At 29.1% G+C, this 19,007-nt stretch overlaps 1 protein-coding gene across 16 annotated transcripts in view; it reads left to right on the top strand.

Annotated features, from left to right (window-relative positions):
- LOC127724001 (CUGBP Elav-like family member 2) overlaps positions 1 to 15,334 on the top strand; it is a 70,587-nt gene extending 55,253 nt beyond the window's left edge. For 10 of the 16 annotated variants that reach the window (XM_052230734.1, XM_052230724.1, XM_052230733.1 and 7 more), the window contains 8 exons: positions 771 to 833; positions 1,621 to 1,689; positions 3,432 to 3,461; positions 4,317 to 4,529; positions 5,948 to 6,022; positions 7,425 to 7,568; positions 9,158 to 9,298; positions 13,944 to 15,334. In XM_052230734.1, the coding sequence (XP_052086694.1) occupies positions 771 to 833; positions 1,621 to 1,689; positions 3,432 to 3,461; positions 4,317 to 4,529; positions 5,948 to 6,022; positions 7,425 to 7,568; positions 9,158 to 9,285 (722 nt within the window). In that variant the 3' untranslated portion in view covers positions 9,286 to 9,298; positions 13,944 to 15,334. The remainder of the gene's footprint in view (positions 1 to 770; positions 834 to 1,620; positions 1,690 to 3,431; positions 3,462 to 4,316; positions 4,530 to 5,947; positions 6,023 to 7,424; positions 7,569 to 9,157; positions 9,299 to 13,943) is intronic. The other 6 variants (XM_052230735.1, XM_052230726.1, XM_052230725.1 and 3 more) reach the window with 5 other exon arrangements.
- Positions 15,335 to 19,007: the final 3,673 nt, after the last annotated feature.

Raw genomic sequence — 19,007 nt, 5'->3', positions numbered from 1 at the left:
TAACAATATGTATCAGCAAAAAAGTTTTTCATAGTCAAAATTTGATTTCTTCATTTATCAGAACATCTAAACATGGCTCTTTTCAGTATTTTCAGCAGTATTTTTTGAATGTATGAATGCAGCATGTATTTTTTATTTGCATCGTGTTTTGGCTTCGTTTTATTCTTGATGTTTTTATTTTGAATGCATATAACAGAAGCAAATGGCTACATTTGTTTTAGAGCTACAGAGATTTGCTTTTGTTGTTGTTTATTATTTTTGTTTACACCAGTTATAATTTGCATGTCCAGTTTAGCATATTTTTTATATTGTCAGAATATCACAGCTTCTTTTCACTAATATGCGTATATTACACTTCATTATGTACTGTTTATGAAAAATATTGGTGTCTTCATATTTTCTCCCAATCTTCTTTACTTTTGCATTTCTTGTTATCTTTGTTTCTTTTTTCGTGGTGGAACTTCTTTAATTTTGTTACTTTTGGGAAAACTTGGAATTTTTTCCTAATAAAATACTTACTCAAACAATATCCTATAACTAGTCAATAATAGCATGCAAATCTTTTTTTTTTTTTAAACAAAAGGACAAATTTGTAGAAAGATTTACCAAATTTATAATTCTTGAAATTTTGTATTTTATAACTAATTTTTTTCTAATTTTAAATAGACATTTTTTTATTGTAATCTTTTGAATTTATCTGTTTAAAAAAAAGAAAAGAAGAATATTGTTATCTATAGATGATTAAACAATTTGCTGATTTTATTTTACAGGAGAGGTTGCCAGTCTACAAAACTTACAGGGTTTGATGGCACTAGCCAATGCTAACAATCCAGGTAATTTAGTATAAATTAGATTGACCTTCAATTGGTATCATAAATGATTCGATACATCATTATTGAAAGAATTTTGTACCAAAGTTAGAAAAGGGAAAAATCTTTAATATTTCTTGCCATTTGACATGAATTTACAGCATACTCTAGTCTTTATTTCAATCTATACAAAGTTCTGTTTCTTCTACTACAAATACAAAAATATCGCATCTCATCTTATGTACCCATGGTGCTTCTGTAATTTTCTACTGTAAAAATATAAAACAAAAGGAAAGGAGATATGGCATTGTTAAAATTACTCTAGACCAAACCTACACATCTGAATGTTACCATATGATGTATAAATATAAGTAGGCACACAAACTGGATTTCTAGCTTAGAATTGTCCAATTCAGAAATGGTTATGCATTCTTATAACTGTTGGATGATTTACTGTAAATTCAGAAATTTTAAATGTGTTCATTTATTATTGTGATTTTTGAAGAATGGACAAAAATGCGTGATTAAGGAAAATTTGCATGCTGATGTATGTGTCAGATATCAAAATGTGAGTTCTTATTATTGCTATACTCACCCAGTCGCAATATTCGCATTAATAAAATCCTCGCAATAATTTCTGAATTTACAGTAATTTATTAAGATTTCATTTGAGAGTTAGTTTTGATGTTCAACACAATTTACGAGGGTCTTAGTCTGAATGGTTTCATCAACTCGAGTCGTCCAAGTTAATAGCTAAAATCATTAAAGGTACTTAGACAATTATATGATGTTTAATTTTGTACAATTTCAGGTGCTTTAAATGCTTTAGGTATACAAAGCCTGTCTGGATTGAGTGGTTCTGGTATGTCAAATAGCACAGGTGAGTTGGTGCTTTTTATAAGAATACAAAAGATGTGTGTTCTTTTCAGGAGAAATGATTTTCTGTCCTTATCCAGTGTCGGCCATCTATTATAGAGGTTATGTAAGAATTTTGCAGTATTTGCTGTCCCCTTTATTATATCCCATCTCAATAAAATTGCAGAGGGATGAAGTTTTTGACATGTCAGTCTCATCCATTGTCAGTAATTTGTTGCCAGAGTAGGGCCTTAATTTTTTGCATTGTTTACATGATAAAGTTTGTGATAAGGTCAGTTTAAGGGGAAACAAAAATGGTAAGACAGTGATATTTGGTATGCAGTCTTATAAGTAATGGCCAATCTGATTTCCATGCAGATTATTTAGCCCCACACCCTCAGCCAGTGTCAATTGACTTTGAAATTTTTGTATAGTTTACAAGTTGTAGTATTGTGGTTTAAATTTCAAGTTTTACATCATACTATCAAATGTCTTTAGTGTAGAAAGGATTGTCTTATAAGGATATTTCTGTCCTAGAAGGTATATTAGTGCAATCAAGAAAAATCAACCTTACTTTTGGGCAGACTATAATCGATTTATAATCAGTTCAATTTATTTTATTTTTATTTTCTCGTTTTATTTATCACCAACATGAAATTTACTGAAGACAATGAATACAATATATAAGTTCAAATAACCTAACTTAGACTTAATAAATTGATTATTGAAAACAAAATTATTAGCATCATTTAGCTTTTAAAGATGGATCATTGATCATCTTAGATAATCCTTATAGCAGACGCCATAAATTATATAATATGTCAAATTTAGCTAAAACAGTATTGATTTGAAACTGTTCTTTAATGTTAGGACTTAACAATAGAGGAAACAGCATAGGTGAGATTGCTAAATATAGTAGCTCCATAGTCTATATTGTAAAGTGTTGTCATGGTAACATAAAAAAAAAGATTTAGGCCAAAAGAACTAATTTTCAGGTTCAAAGTTATTAAATATATGATCAAATATTTTAGAAAATAGACCTGGTATTTCATGTTAAATATAAACCTTTTAATTCAATTGCAGAATAATTGACAAATTTTAAAAAAAATAATGACTAAACCATGTTTCAAATATTGAAGGTATTTGTTTGGCATTTGCATTGTTTTTGTGTAGTTCAGTGTAGTTATCTTAATCCAAGGTATTTAATTTTCAATCTTGATTTTGCATCAACTTTTACCAAAAATTCTCAGCTTCAAACAAAGCATGCTTTTGTAATGGAATTAATTTATGACCCATGAGAGAAAATCAGCATCAGATTAAATAAACAGAATTTCTTATAAGTGTCATGATATAAGTTAGCTACCTTTTAAAGCTTGTACTTGAAAAGATTTATAGTTGAATTTTTAATGGAAATAATTTTTTGGTGAAATTTTAGTGGCTGCCGGAAAAAAAATTGATTCAAATTAAAATAAAATTACATCCAAGATAGTGGAGTTTTAAGATATAGCCAATTGCAATATTCTTAATGTATGAAGTCAGAAAGACCAGATCAACTATAAGAAAGTATATAAAAAATGTCAAAATACACTAATGCATTGAAAGATTGGGTTCTGTGGATTCCACTCCCCTCTATAAATAGATCTTGAAGCCATTAAATTATACTAAAATTGTACATGAGAGAGCAATTACACTTTATTCGATTATATAGAAAGTCTTATAACAACAACACTTTATTCGATTATGATAAACATTGACTTTCCTATGTAGCTTTTGGACACAGACCAAATGGAAATATAGGTGAGACTTGGTTTGAGGATTAATTCAAAAACAGCACTTAACAATTTGTATTTTCACACTCCTGTTTTGACAGTTTCACTATTTGTCTCATACACTTGATATTGCTTTTAGCTGGTGCCCAATAGATTGTTCATTGCAATAACATGACTGGTATCCAGGTTTACTGCACCTTTATGATAAATTGATACTGGATCCCTGTTGCATTATTTTGTTGTTGGAGTGAATGATACAAATGGATGCCAGTTAGCTGCAATATTTAATATTTTTTTGGAATACGATGTGAACTTGTGAACACAAAACCAATTTGATTTTCATAATTATTTTGTTACATTGTTCTCCTTGACACTTTTTTAATTTGTAAAATTTGAACTCTGAAATGAGTATTTAAAAAAGTATTACACTTTGCAGTGACACATACACACAATTGGGTAGAGCTAATTGCTTGATTTTATGCTAAAATGGTACAGATAAGTTTTTAAAAAGTAATTAGTATCCATGTAAACTTAAATAGATGTCTGACCTTAAAAAAAAATTAAAAGAAGATTCTGAACAATGTCTTTTTATATTATATTTTTCTAGAAATATTTATAAATTTTGGAATACTTAAAATTGAATCAAATTTTATCCCTTGTCTTATATTATAGAACATTATTTCAAAATTTTATGATATATTAATTTTGCTGTACCAAAATTTTCAAGAATCAGATTAAAAACTTCATGTTTGATATTGTGAATTGGAATTGTCATAGATTGATTGGAAAAGAAATATGAGTTTTAAATAATGGGATTTGAACCCAGTAAAATTTTTCACATCATTATCGTTGATTCATTAAATATTTTTTTTTTTTTTTGCAGGATCATTAACAGGTACTACCACAACCTCATCATTGCCTGGCCTTGCCGCAAATTTACAGAGCCTAGGCAACAACAACATTAGTGCTACACATTTACAGAATGCTGTCAATGGCCTTGGTTCCACAAACCATTCAGGGATGGATACCATTAGCCAGGCTTACACAGGGATACAACAATATGCAGGTTTGTGTGGTTTACTCAGCCCAGGTAAAGGTTCGTTCATTTTACCTTGGATTTTTTCAGGAGTGACAGCTATAGGTGTTGCTTAGCATACAGTAACTACGCTACCATTCTGCACATGAGTCTACCAATTATTTTTTTGTCGGCTATTGCTGCATGATTAAATAATTTCTATTTTTTAATGAAATATTAGAACAGAGGATTTTACAATTCTGATATAAAAATAATTGGTTACTCATAATTACTTTGTTTTATCACTTCAAGGTGAGAGATGACATTGTTTTCCAGGAAGATGTTTTGCACAAACACTGAATTTTAATTAGATGTCATCTTAATATGCAGATATGAAATTAAAAAGACATCATATGAGCTGTGTCGGAAAGAAATCAACCTTATGCAAGTGCACTTATACATGTACATGTATAAGACTTTGATTGATTTTTGGACATTCAAATACGAGATAAAAGATGAATTTTGGTCTGTTTTGTAGGGTTCTTATAACAACTTATGGTCATGCTTATGGTCAATTTCTATCACACGCAGCTCATATCATATCTCCTTATTTTTAAAAGATAATTTTTTCGTATTCATCACTATAAATAGTTATTGAACTTAAACAAATATGTGACCTATAGTTGTTAATTTCTGTGTCATTTGGTCTCTAGTAGAGAGTTGTCTCATTTGCAATCGTACCACATCTTCTTATTTTTATATGTATGCTTTATATTCTTAATCATAATAAGGAGTATACATATCATGTGATCAGTACAATTACAATGTAGGTATTTACTGTCAACAGTGTTTCTCCAAATAATGCTGTGGTATTTTCTATAATGTGTCATTCTCAATTCTATTTAATATTTTTTGCAAAAAAAGGCAGAATCCAAAATTTATAAAATAATTTTTTTTTAGATTTAATCAAAGACACTCTGTACCATGTAAAAAAACGAATGAGAAACATTTGAAATTCTGTTCAATGTATAGGTAAAGAAAAAATTCAAAATGATGTATACGTTAAAATTAGAAAATTGCTCAAATTATATATATGATAGGGATTTGGATGTAACCACTTTGTGTCAATTAATATAATCATTACATTTAGAATTGAATGTCAGTAATTTGTGTAAATTATCACCTGAACACCTATAAGATGTACCTTTATTTTTGTTTGAGGAAACTCAAAAAATCATTGTCCTACTTTGATCAAAGTACATGTGGTATATGTTGTAGAAAAAAAAAAGAAGAAGATATTTCAATTCTTAATATTTTTTGTTGCTTTTAAATATTTAAAACTCTGAAATGTTTGTTATTTTTAGAAACAGTTCATTAGTGAAAACTTGGCACCAATTTTTCTAGGATGCATTACTTGAAATAGATTTTATGAACATCATGTTGAAGTTATTTCATAGTATGATCAGATTTATTCACAGACTTGTTTTCTCTTTTTACAGCAGCATTCCCAAATTCATTCAATACAACAACAGCACAGATCCAACAGAATTCTGCAGCTGGTAAACAATCAGAGGGTAAGGGCTGTTCCATTAAAACATACATGGGGGTTACTAAGGGCTGTTCCATTAAAACGTGTATGGGACCCATGTAAACAACTTCAATTTGCCACATTGGTTGGGTGTGATAATATTCAAGGTACCATTTTTCTGCACCAGATGCACATTTCAACAAAGTTTAAATGTATGCTGTTTGCCATGATTGCATTTATGGGTGGTAACTCTTATTTTTAAAGTACCTTCACTAGGTACCATGTATGTTTTAATGGAACAGCCCTAAGTGAAATATGTAAAAGCAAATATTTTCTATTGGTTTGCATTATTATTACTCAAGCAGATATTATAAAACCCTAACACAAAATGGAACCTTTCTCAAACAGGAAACCTGGAAAATTATTCCCTTCAAAATCGGTTTTCTCAAAATAATTTTTTTAGCCTGGTGGTGATAAGGACCACCACAACTCCAAATCTGGTAGTCCCAATGACTATTGTGTTGTCCTGTAGTTGCAGTTAAACTTCTGCTTTCAATTCTTTCCATAAATAAGGTATAAATTAGATTAGGCCAATTGTATATGGTTCAATATTAAATATTTATTTACTTATATGCATTGTGGTCAGGCCTTGCGGTCATAAAAATTTCGAGCACGATTATCATACTCAGACTCAGAAATCAATCAAAATGCTTGGTTTGGTATTTTCAAAAACACAAATTTTGTACTTAAAGTACTGAGTAAAGTTTTGTGACGGAGAGCCCATGAGTTGTACTTATTACCAGAAAGCCTATAAAAGAATAATACTACCTAAAACTTTTGTCTGACATCAGGACTAATACTACACTCAAAACTGGTGAAACTGTCTGATTTTTGGTGGTCAGGATCAACAGAACTGCCAGTTTTTGAAAAACACTGCAAATTCTAATTTCAGACACAAAACCACATAATTTTAACCCTACAGAAATTCTAGTTTCTAGAGTAGTTGCTTACTTTTACGTCATTTGGTCTCTTGTAGAGAGTTTTTTCATTGACAATCATACCACATCATCTTATTTTTATAAAACTTGTTATTTTGAAATGGTATTGATAGCAATCCACAGTAGTAGCTATGCATAATGGGTTAAATTACCCTAAAGATGTTCTATTGGAACCTCATAATTTGCTATAGATACAGGTTTTATCTATCAATCAAGGGCCTGTGAGGGGCATTGCTACATTTATACAATTATCATTGCTTAAACAATAAACATGTCATGAAAACAATATATTATCATGAGATATCATGTTAGGTTGACTAACTCAGAAATGAACAACATAAAAAATTCTGGTATTATAAGACAAAAGAATTTCAGATTATATTAATTTCAGTAAAAAGGTTGTTTAATCAATTATTTTAGATTGTTAGACATATTTCTTTATATTTGTAGGACCTGAAGGAGCCAACTTATTCATTTATCATTTACCACAAGAATTTACAGACAGTGATTTAATACAAACTTTTTCTCCTTTTGGGAGTGTGATCTCTGCTAAAGTGTTTATTGATAAACAGACAAATCTCAGCAAATGTTTTGGTAAGGATTTATCAATACATCTGGTGTCACAGAGTATTTTATGACAGTGAACATTTAGCAGATAAGCAAGTGTAATATTGATTATGACAATTTGTTTATGACCTGCATCTATAGTAAAGGGGCATTATGTTTTCTGGTCTGTGCATAAGTCTGTCTGTCCATCCCTTATCAGGTTAAAGATACTTCGTCTTTGCCATGAAGTTGTGGTCACATCAATTTGAAACTGGGTACACTGCGTCATGAGATACTTCGTCTTTGCCATGAAGTTGTGGTCACATCAATTTGAAACTTGGTACACTATGTCATGAGATACTTCGTCTTTGCCATGAAGTTGTGGTCACGTCAATTTGAAACTTGGTACACTACGTCATGAGATACTTCGTCTTTGCCATGAAGTTGTGGTCAAATCAATTTGAAACTTGGTACACTACATCATGTTCATAAAGAGGTGAACTTATTAAAAAGATATGCCAAAAGATTCTTGGTTTACAGAACTTGAAGTGTGATAGTGTGAGCAGAGAATGGTGTCCTTTGGACACATATTCTTGGGCTGTTTTTGTTTATGTTTTTTAAAACTTTTTGGTGAATTTAAGGTAAAAAATTTCACGATATCCTCTCAATAGCAGAGTTTATAATAAATTGATTAAAATATAAACAAAGATGAACAGCAGTGGCAGTTTTAAAAAAAAAGAAAACAACACTTTATAAATTTCATGCATCCAAAGTGCTTTTCTGGATTTACCTTCATCAGGAATGCTCAAAGCCAAACAGTCAAAACAGTTGAAGAGCTATATGACCAAAAAGGAACTAAAAATAATAGCCAAATCCATCTAAGGTCAACTTTTGTCTGAGGGAGTCGAAACCTTAGTTTCTAAATTTATTAACAGGCGATTTAAGAAATGTTAGTTATAAATCTTGTTATGACCAAAGTACTAACAAAAATAACTAGTTCTATATGTGAGATCTGGCATGTTGATGGGACCCAAAATACAAAGGTTTAGTTTAAATACTGGGCCATAACAAAAGCAACTTATCAAGAGCTACTGATAAGTGGCAAGAACAAGGAGTGGATATCACTGTAATCAGAATGATGAGATAAATGGGATGACATGTCTTGTTTCTCATTACTTAGCTATATAACATAATTAAATCTAGTTCTGAAGGTCTTGTCTACTGCAGGTTTTACCATGTGTTTTGAATGAATATGGTTGACAAAATATCATAAAAAACAAATTACATGTAGTAATTTACATAGAAGATGCAAAAACTTAAATTTGGTTATATGATAAGTTTCTGCTGGTCATGATAATAAATATGATTACATACAGTTTGGTGAATTAGATCAATGACAAATTCAATTAAAGATTATAAATTTGAAAATATTCTTTGAAAAGTATTTTTCCATTTGTTTCTTTTTTATTTGGAAGTATCAACATAATATGGTGATGCTTCCCTTAAAGTATTTGGGGAGTTAAAATATAGTGTCCAAGATGAAAAATAAAGCATGGGATTGAAGTTATAAAATTCAAGGAGAAAAGACAAGTAAAATAAATCATATTTGGCCTAATATAAGGACATTCATTTTTTAGGATTTGTTAGTTATGACAACCCAGTCTCAGCTCAGGCTGCCATACAAGCCATGAATGGGTTCCAGATTGGTATGAAAAGGCTGAAGGTTCAGTTAAAGCGCCCCAAAAATGATGGAAAACCTTACTGATATAGGCAATAATGTAAGTGTTCAAACATGCACACAAGATTGCATCTCAGGTTGGCATGATCAATTTCATATAACCTGCTTTTAAAGATAAAAAAATGTTATTGAAACAAATCGTTAAGTAAGGCATGGACTTAATACAAGGTTAAGCCAATTTAAACTTTGGATAATACTTCTTGAAAGAAAATAGTTTGAATATAGTGGGAAAAGAGAGGCAAAAGATACCAAAAGTTCATTGAAGGGAACACTTCACATGAGAAAATACCTAATTAACAGTCCTAATAACACATTTAGGCATGAATTATAGAGGAAATTGTTTTCAACACCAAAAGAAAAGTATTTTTTATCTTTTCTTCAAAATTGCAACAAATTGTCATAAATTTTGCACCCAGTAATGTTTTGGCCTTCTTTTTTTTAAACTCTAAATCCAATGATTAAAAATCAAAATTGCTTAGCCCTTAGCAGGTAAGTTACAGGTAGTAGCATTTTTGAATGATAAATATATGTTATCATGATCATTTTTGAAATGAATTTTAATGTGTTCATGCTTTTTCAAGAAGAATCAGAAGAACGTAATCCAGCACAAACAAGGAATAGACAAATGTTATCTGTTGTTGATTTGACTTTTCATTCATTGTTGTTTCTTGGGACTTTTCTGTTAAAACAAGCAAGCGATATAAAGAATAAATGTTAGAAAAATTATATCTTAAGAAGGAAATCACAGATACAGCATTAAGCAACCTTCAATCAATACATTTAAATTTTGATTTGAAAGAATCAAACTGAAGAAAATTTTCCTTGATGTGTTCTTGTTTTGTAAGAGGGCTGATCCATTATAACTTGATGGTACCTAGAGAAGGCATTTTAAAAAGAGATTACAATATATAGAGGCAATTTTGGAATTTTCTTACTTTTTCAATGTTACAAAATAGTCTGAAACATAGTTGAGATTTCCAAGTGACTTCCCAGGGTTCTATGTATGTTTTTGAAGGATCAGCCCTAAAAAGTTCTCTGCATAGTTGTGTATTTTTCTCAATGATTTTCATTTTAGTTTATTGAAGATTGATAATGTGAAAAATTTTGAACAGTAGACAAAAATAGTTTTTCTATTTCAACGTTTTTTTTTGTTAATGTTTCTGACTTTGGATTCAAAATATGAATGAAAAAATTACATAAAAATATCTAACAATATCTCTGCTTTCACAGTACTTTTATTTTGATGGAATATTTCATCATATCCTGAAAGCCACCGATTTGCAATTGAAGAAATTAATTAAGAATGGAAATCATTGAATAATTTATTACAGAGTTACCTAAAGAATGCATTGGATATGAGTTTGACCAACTATTGTATTATTTAGTACACAAAATAAGCTATACACAATCATAATCATGATGTTATGTGAAAATTGATCAATTGTTTGCATTTAGACAATGAAGATGCATGAAGTATCAGTGTATTCATGTGTACATGTTGTGGTGTGAATTATATGTTTACATGTCAGCTAGGAATGATTTCTGCTTTAAATTTTTCGAGCATTCTGTTTAATGTCAACACTCAGCATCTGCACTGTCACTTTGCTTTTAAGCTCACCTGAGCCAAGGTCCAAGGAAAGCTTTATTGAAGCTCACCTGGACCACGGTCCAGTGAAAGCTATTTCTATCATTTAGCATAGATTCTCTTCTGGTGACTTTTTACATTTTCATCTATATTTCTTAAATGACAAGACCAATTTAAACCAAACTGGGAATGAATAATATGAATATAGGCCTTATTATATTATGGTAGGGTGATAGACTTGTTAAAGTTGAAAACAAATGATATTGCTGGGGCCCATGAATTTGAAAATCACCAAATATAAATATAGTAAATAAAATTTGTAAACAAATCAGTAGTATGTCAGAACAGTAATGATAAATTTGCATTTTAAGTCTACACTTCTCGCATAGAAGGCAAAACTGCAAATACTGCCTCATTTCAAGATCTAATCATTTTAATATGTGTATGTGTTGGTCTGAAACATATAAATTAATAGGGATGTGGGGGTTATTTCAATAAGACAGCAACCCAAGAAAGAATCTAATAAATCCTGGAAAGACATAGATGTCAAAGTACAGTCTGCAACAGTGGACAAGTGCTTATAAAATATTAGATCTAATTGCCCAGACAGGTCGTTATTAAATGTGGTAGAAACAACCAACACCTGATTATCAAGTCTTAAAACATAAAAAAAGAAATAAAAATCCTGCAATGATTCCTAACTTTGAATAGACACATCAATTTGTGGCAGGATGTGAGTATTCAATCCCCGTGTTATCTGGTGCAGTGTGAAGGAAAATAAAAAAAAATTAGATGCAAACCAGGAAAACACATATAAATATTTTGGTAAATCACTAAATATTATACAATTCCAAACATGAAATACTATATTATGATAAAAAATATAAAATGCTTTCTGTTACTGAAAACATGGTGAAAGGTCTAAATCTCATTTAATTTAACTTTGTCAAAGAGAAAAATTATTTGGTTTATACTTAAAAAAAATCATCCATACAACAAAAAGCAAACAATGAATGCATACGTGGGAATTTGCTGTTAATCATCTTGACGATGAAAGTTATAGATCTCATTTAATTTAACTTTGTCAAACAGAAAAATTATTTGTTTTAAACTAATAAAAAAATAATATAATAAAAATGATATAGAAATATAACCATATGACAAAAAACAAATTGTGAATGCATACATGGGGAAACTGTTGTTAATCATCTTGACGATAATTTAGTGTCTGTTACGAACGATATTCAACTTAGCCAAAAGGTCTTCTTAATAATAAACAAAGTGAATATGTAAGAAACTGTTCCTTATCATAGAGTAATGGTCAAATTTACAAAGGACTAACAGATAGTTGGTTGATATGTGTCAAGTTCAGTTATAAAACTCTTCTTGAGGTAAATACAGAATTTTGAGGCAGTAAAGTTGTATCAAATCAGATGTAATGGTGAAATCTCTTTTTAAGTAGATTTGTGTAAACATGTTAAAAAGTAAGGAGAAGGTATAGGATATGATGTTCACAAGTTCATAAACATATCAAAATTGACATATTTGACCTAGAATGGCATTTTCACACATAATGTTTGGCAGAATTAGATCCCAGTTAAAGCCTTAACAAGAATATATCTTAATCACATTCTTGTATACCACATCTTGCAGCAAAATATCTTTTTGGGTAAGGATGTGACCCGTATCTAGATTTATCCTGCAATCAGCCAACTATTGGATGCAGGTACACAAATAAATTTTTGCTTTATTTGTACTTGATAAAGAGTCTGTTAAGCCGCTTTTATATTGAGGGAATGGTAATGTCAATATTTCTTTTTGTGTGACAGTTCATTTTGGAGTCCTCTTCGCAGTCCAAGTTTAAACTATGTTGATTTCTTTGAGAAATTAACAACAACTATTTTGATTTAAACAACTAAACCTAAAAGTGCTGGGTGTAAATTGCAGGATAAAAACATTATATGTACATTGTCTGAACTATACAATTTATTTAAACTTGCTACGAAACAGGAGAAAAGCTTGCAAGCCTCGCTTTCTGTCCTGTTTCTAAAGCTCATACAAATAAATAAGATATTTTCCAACAATATACATATATTGTATATATTAATGTCATGAGCTCAAAAATAGTTTTTGTAGTCTTGCATTATATGCAAAATGTTCGAAGCCACAAAGCATATTTGTAACAAAATTTAAAAAATATAAATACAATAACCTGATAAGCTGATGTCTTGTTGACATCCGAATTATTTTATTTGTAGATTTATAATACTTTTGTTTTATCCTTAATCTAAAAGGGGAAAAATGTGGGCTATCATACCTTCTCCTTAACAGTAGATAAATAATCGGATGTAACACAAAGTTGTAGTTCTAGTTGTGACAAACAGTATAGTGTTAGACTAATTTATTGGAGATTCAGTGGTCATACCATTTTGTTTCCATTCATTTTATAGTGTGGATTAGTATTCTGTGAAAATCGGTCCCACTAAAATTGAAAAGAAATTTTAAAGTGTATTTATTCATGGCACAACTAACAACTTTTGACAAGACTCGAGCCAAATGAAGAGCATTTTTATTGCTGTTGTTCATTCCGACACTGGGAATTTGATGCTAAGGTTCACACCTTATTGCATGATCAAAAGGGTCCATAGTGACAATTTTAGTATATTTCTTTGCTAGATGTTGATAATAGTGCTAAATAGAGTATAAATTAAAAAAAGTTGAATTTCATTATTTCGTAATTATGATTTGAATGTGAAACCTTTTAAATAAGAAAAAACAAAACTAGAACTACACCTCGTGTGATACAAATATATATATATATATATATATATGTGTAGCAATGCTTGGAAACTGTATTTTGAGTAAGCGTTGTCATTAAAGTGCTTTTGGTTGCACCAGAACAAAAATAAAATGGAGATTTTTTTTCAACTAAAATTTGATAATTATGTGCATCTTAAAAAAGTGAATACATTTTTCTTTGACTGATTAATGAACAGTAGTATATAAAAATTTGAAATACAGTTGCGAGTATTGTTAAGGATTTTCAGAAATCACAATTCATTGTGCTACAATAAGTTAATATGTCTGCTTCTCTCTGTAGATGACACAGTGGTGTTTCCTTTGTCAGTGACGTGATGTCCTTCATTTGTCCTTCACATCCTGTCTGAAAGTGTTTGCGTCATACAGAAATAACTTAAATCAAGACAATAAGATTTTGTTTTTGTTTTGTATAAAGGGTTCCTTCATATACCACTTATAATTTTCTTGTATCAAGTTTTAAAGTTTGTGTACTGTTTTAGTATTGTTTTAACGTTTACATAATTTTATTTTTTGTTAGTGATAAGCTTTACTGTCGAGTTAAATAAATTTAAGTTCATGAAATTTTAAGTGGTATATGAAGAGTTGTTACAGCATTTATGAAATATGAGCGTGTACAAAATTTTCAACCATATGGCTAAAATACTTATGTGTAATCAAGAAAATAAATGTATGTGTTATTTTATATACCAAAGATTATGTTATAATCAAAAGATTGTTTTTATTTTATTTTAATTGATATATTAAGTTATATCATTTGACCAATCGGTCATAAATTTATCGGTGCCATTTAATTTTTTCGTGATTTTAAGCAATTTGATACCAAAGTTATATTTTTTTATGTTACATACTCTGTTTGTGTAAGCAGCAAGTAGATTTTTTAAAGTCCAATTCTAGTAAAGTAAACTGAAGCCAGAGACCAATTTTAAGAGTCTTTCTTTAGGGTTAAGGTAGAGTTTTACTTCTAAGTATTCTCTACAAGTATGAAAAAGATTTAAACGTCTATGTATGTTTCTTGTGCTTGTTATTAAACATTTTTAAAATCTGAAAAACTTTTAACAGTTGTGATACTAATGTAAATATTTGTTTTTATTCTTCATTTCAAGTAGAGCAGCTAACTTCAGTTTTAAGAAATGTCTTTGTGAAAAAAATATATCTGTGTAGTCCTTTGTAGAAAAGTGAGAATGGCAGTGATAATCATTTGAGAACTTTTCAATTTGGATTATTTTTTAAAGCCAAACTAACACTAGGTATATATATAACTACAAACCTATTGCTTTTTTTTCTTCACTCATCTTTTCTTGATAATTGCTCAGCCATAATTGGAAAATCCATTTTAGTGTTATACAACTGTTTTGATTTTTTTTTAATTCATTTTTTTAGAATTTACTGAAAATTGGAATTAAATTTTATATCTGCTAGATAGTTTCACAAACTTTTATTTAAATTCTGGAAGGATCAGGATTGTCAAAGTTTACAGGATACAACATCTGAAATTATGTGTATATTTTGTCAGGATTGTTCATAATGGTAATAGCCATATTATTTATTTTTCATCCGATTCACTTGTATTTATATCATACTGTATCAGTTCAGAGGTTGTGGTCCATGTTTAAAAAAGCCATATGGTTGTTAATTTTAGATCCTTCATTGAATAAAAAAAGTTCTATTGAACTTTTATTATTTTTTTTTATCAAGAGTCATTGGAACTCATTTCATATCAATCAGGTTCTTTCTCAGAACCCATATCATACTTTATCAAGTTCATAATGCTTTGATGTTTTGTGAAACTTGATTAAATCACTAACATGTTTGTCAGTTATATATATAAATATATATGTGTATATAAACATGGTATATGTTTGCAGTGTGAAACATTTATCATTTAAAAATGGAGTTGTAATGTTAAATTTTGTTGATATTGTGTGAGTTAAAATCAAAAGATGTTGTTTATTATATATAATCTTGTTTTTTTGTGACTAATTACATGCACATGATAAAAAAATGGTTGTTTTGACACTTTATTTTTGTTTTAGGAAATATTTAGTCTCTTTATATATATCGTGAGTGTTGTGTTTGAAATTTCAAACTAAAAATACAATTATGGAATCTTGTAACATATGGATAGTAGCTGTAATGATCTTTGATTCATGAATTCAATATCAAATGCATTGAAAACTCCTTTCCAGGAGAAACAGAGAGACTAATAATAGATGAGACAAAAATAAATTTTAAAATCATTGAATCAGTCAGGGGCATTACTTAAACAAGTAACATTTAAAATTACCTGTACAAGTAATGTTGAAAACGAGGCTATTTTAAATATTACTTATATAAGTAACTTTTCTAAATATTATTTTTATAGGTGTCCAACTATGCATATTTTACTAGCTTTAACAAATTTTCACGGTCATCTGGTTATTTTTCCCATGATATATAAAATCTAATCTTTTTGAAACACTAATTGCCTTTCTGACGCACTTATCTTTCATATCAACGCTTTTGGGTCAAAGATTGGTTTCTTGGGACTATTAAAATATCATTTTCCTCAAAAATCTTGAAGGTAGACAGATATAAATAGATAGAAACTTGTGGATTAATTAAGACTTGAAGTTATTTATAATTTGTAACCAAAAACACTTACATATGTTCCTTAAATAAGTGGTATTACTAATTCTTTCAAAGATGTATAAAATAACTTATTCAAGTAATATTTTTGTCATTTTTACATCGCGATGACCTTGAGGTCATCCCGATATATTGCTATCGCCTAGATTTCCATTATGTAAATTAGTTTTGGGTTTGTAACCGATCTGATAAATACGCGCACATAAACGAGTGCAAAATAACATTCCTTATCGTTTGATATAAATACATCTCTTCAATGAATACTGATAAAAATATTTTTGTTTACAACATAAATTAATAATATGAAAATGTTTTGTAGTTAGATATATATATATATAAGTAAAAAATCATTGATAATATCAATGCACACGTACCGAAAAATTGTGTTAAAGCATGCGGAAGAATATCTCAAAGAACGTTTTGTGAAAATACCGTCAAGGACCGGTAACTCTGTAATTGATTTTGCGGGAAAATATGAATGCCTACTCGTATCCAATCTTAGAAAAATCGAATTTTTACAGAAAAGTGTCCACCATGCACTTGCATTGCACTATTTTTAGAATAGTAGAATAGAATGATATACAAATGGATTCAAATCATATATATATGTAACTGTTATTTTAATATAATATAAACAACAACTCAGTGTATACTGATTTGTATCACTACAATATAATAGTTATTACGGTGAAGTTGAAGTCATCATCCACGCACGAACTTGTCTCAGAAAAAAATATATCTCTGTACATTAACCTCAGTTTTAGGTAAAGAGATATGTTGTTTTTTTCTGAGACAAGTGCTTTTGACCATCCTCAAGAACTTGTGGTCATCCGATGTTCAGTACTTCAGTACTTTGATTTTTAAAGTAACCCTTTATCTCTATACTCCTCTAAAATCTAATAAATTCATCATTTTATGATATAAAATAATGTAAAAATTCATGAAAACTGCATTTAGTCCATGCTTCTATTGAAATTTAAAATAACTCTATTGAGTAATTTTATAATTTTTAAAAACAAAAATTACCTATGTAAGTAACTAAAAAAAATTACTTGTCTAAGTAATGCCCCTGACTGTGAATGTTAAATAATTTTAGAATGCAATCAAAATATTATTATGCAAATTTTTATGTTGATATTTATTTAACAAAAGTACAAAATGGTGACAATCTTGTTTTGAATACAATATTTTTTTAAGTGCCTTAGTGTGTTTTTCAATGTGATATTATGTAATTACTATGTTTTTAAACTTTTAAAGTTGAAATTCACAGTTATTATTTCAAACAAATTTTCAATTTATTATATTTAGTATAGATTTTATTGGTACTTAACCAACCCCTAAACAATTTTTTTAAAGCTTGTGGTTGACGCAGCAATCTAAACATAACTTTTCTTGTTTTTCAAATAAGACTGATATATAAATCAATTATGAAAAAAAAATGGGATATATACATCTATTTCATTTTATTTGGATATGTTTGTTCTATAAATATTCAAGAATCTTGTTTTAAAGAAATATTTAAAGTAAGATTACTAGAATAATTCAAAAGTTACAATAAGACTCCACTACATGTATTTAAAAAAAATAGCAACAGTGAACAGAATTCATTCAATAATGATAGTTGGTTTTTTTATCCTTAAAAGCTTACTGCATAATAGCCCTAAAAATGATAATTCTTCATTCTTTTCTATTGGAAACAAAACCTTTTGTTTTTTATCATAAAGTTAAAGCATATATCATTTTTATAATTTTCATGAATCAAAGAGCATCATAGCTGCTGGAATTTCTCAGGAATACATGTCGGATGTATTGTTGACCGTGTCGTTTGTAGTCTGTCCCAGACAGAGCTAGTTTTACCAGGGAGGAACCAATCAAAACAAGTCTTATTTTGTTCATGGTCAGTAGTTGAGATGCTTAAAGTGTGTCATTTCAAGTCTATTTTTAGCTTTAATTGAAAAGTAGTAATATTTAGTAACTGTTTTGTTGGCTTTAAATAAATGCACAGGCATATTTGTCCTTTTACATAATCAGTTATTACTCTAACAGGGACCACTTTGCAATATATGTAATCCTGAGTGCCAAACATTTACATTGTAGAATAGAATGGCTAATCATTTCAAAAGTCTTTATTTTCAAATTTTTCCAATGAAAAATATCATTTTTACACAATACAAGTACCTCTTCTTTTAGTAATCACTCCTTGTGTTAAAATCAGTTTAGTCTCCAACGACATAAAAAAATGTTAATGGGATAGAATAGGAAATAATGGGATAGAATAGGAAATCACAAAATTTTTATATTTAGCATTCCCAAGCTAACTCAAAAGCTTTCTTTCCTTTGTTATATCATAAATATTTTATTTAAAATTGTTCTATTTGTGATATCTGCCTTCTGGTTTTTGATTTTAAAACATTTGTATATTTATCATATTCCATTTAAGAATTCTCTGTTAGTCAGTTTGTTTGTGTTCCCTGGACTTGAAGTGGCACATTTGACCATATATATTAGTAATATTTTAAGTTTATCAAGAGTCTCAAGTTTTGTTTTGGTGTTTTTTTTTAACTTGGTTAGTTTTTGGTTGATTTTGTTGTATATTAATGTTTTTTTTTGTTTGCTCAGTTAATCAGTAAGATTGTATATGTATAATGCAAAGTTCAGTCCCTAAACAAGTTATAAATTAGGTTGCCAGGTCCACCATTTTTCTCATTTTCATATATTT

This window comes from Mytilus californianus, unplaced genomic scaffold (assembly GCF_021869535.1).
Source record: "Mytilus californianus isolate M0D057914Y unplaced genomic scaffold, xbMytCali1.0.p SCAF_14, whole genome shotgun sequence".
Lineage (NCBI taxonomy): Eukaryota > Metazoa > Mollusca > Bivalvia > Mytilida > Mytilidae > Mytilus > Mytilus californianus.
The sequence above is the reverse complement of the archived record's forward strand: the minus strand, read 5'-3'. Positions and strand labels throughout refer to the sequence as shown.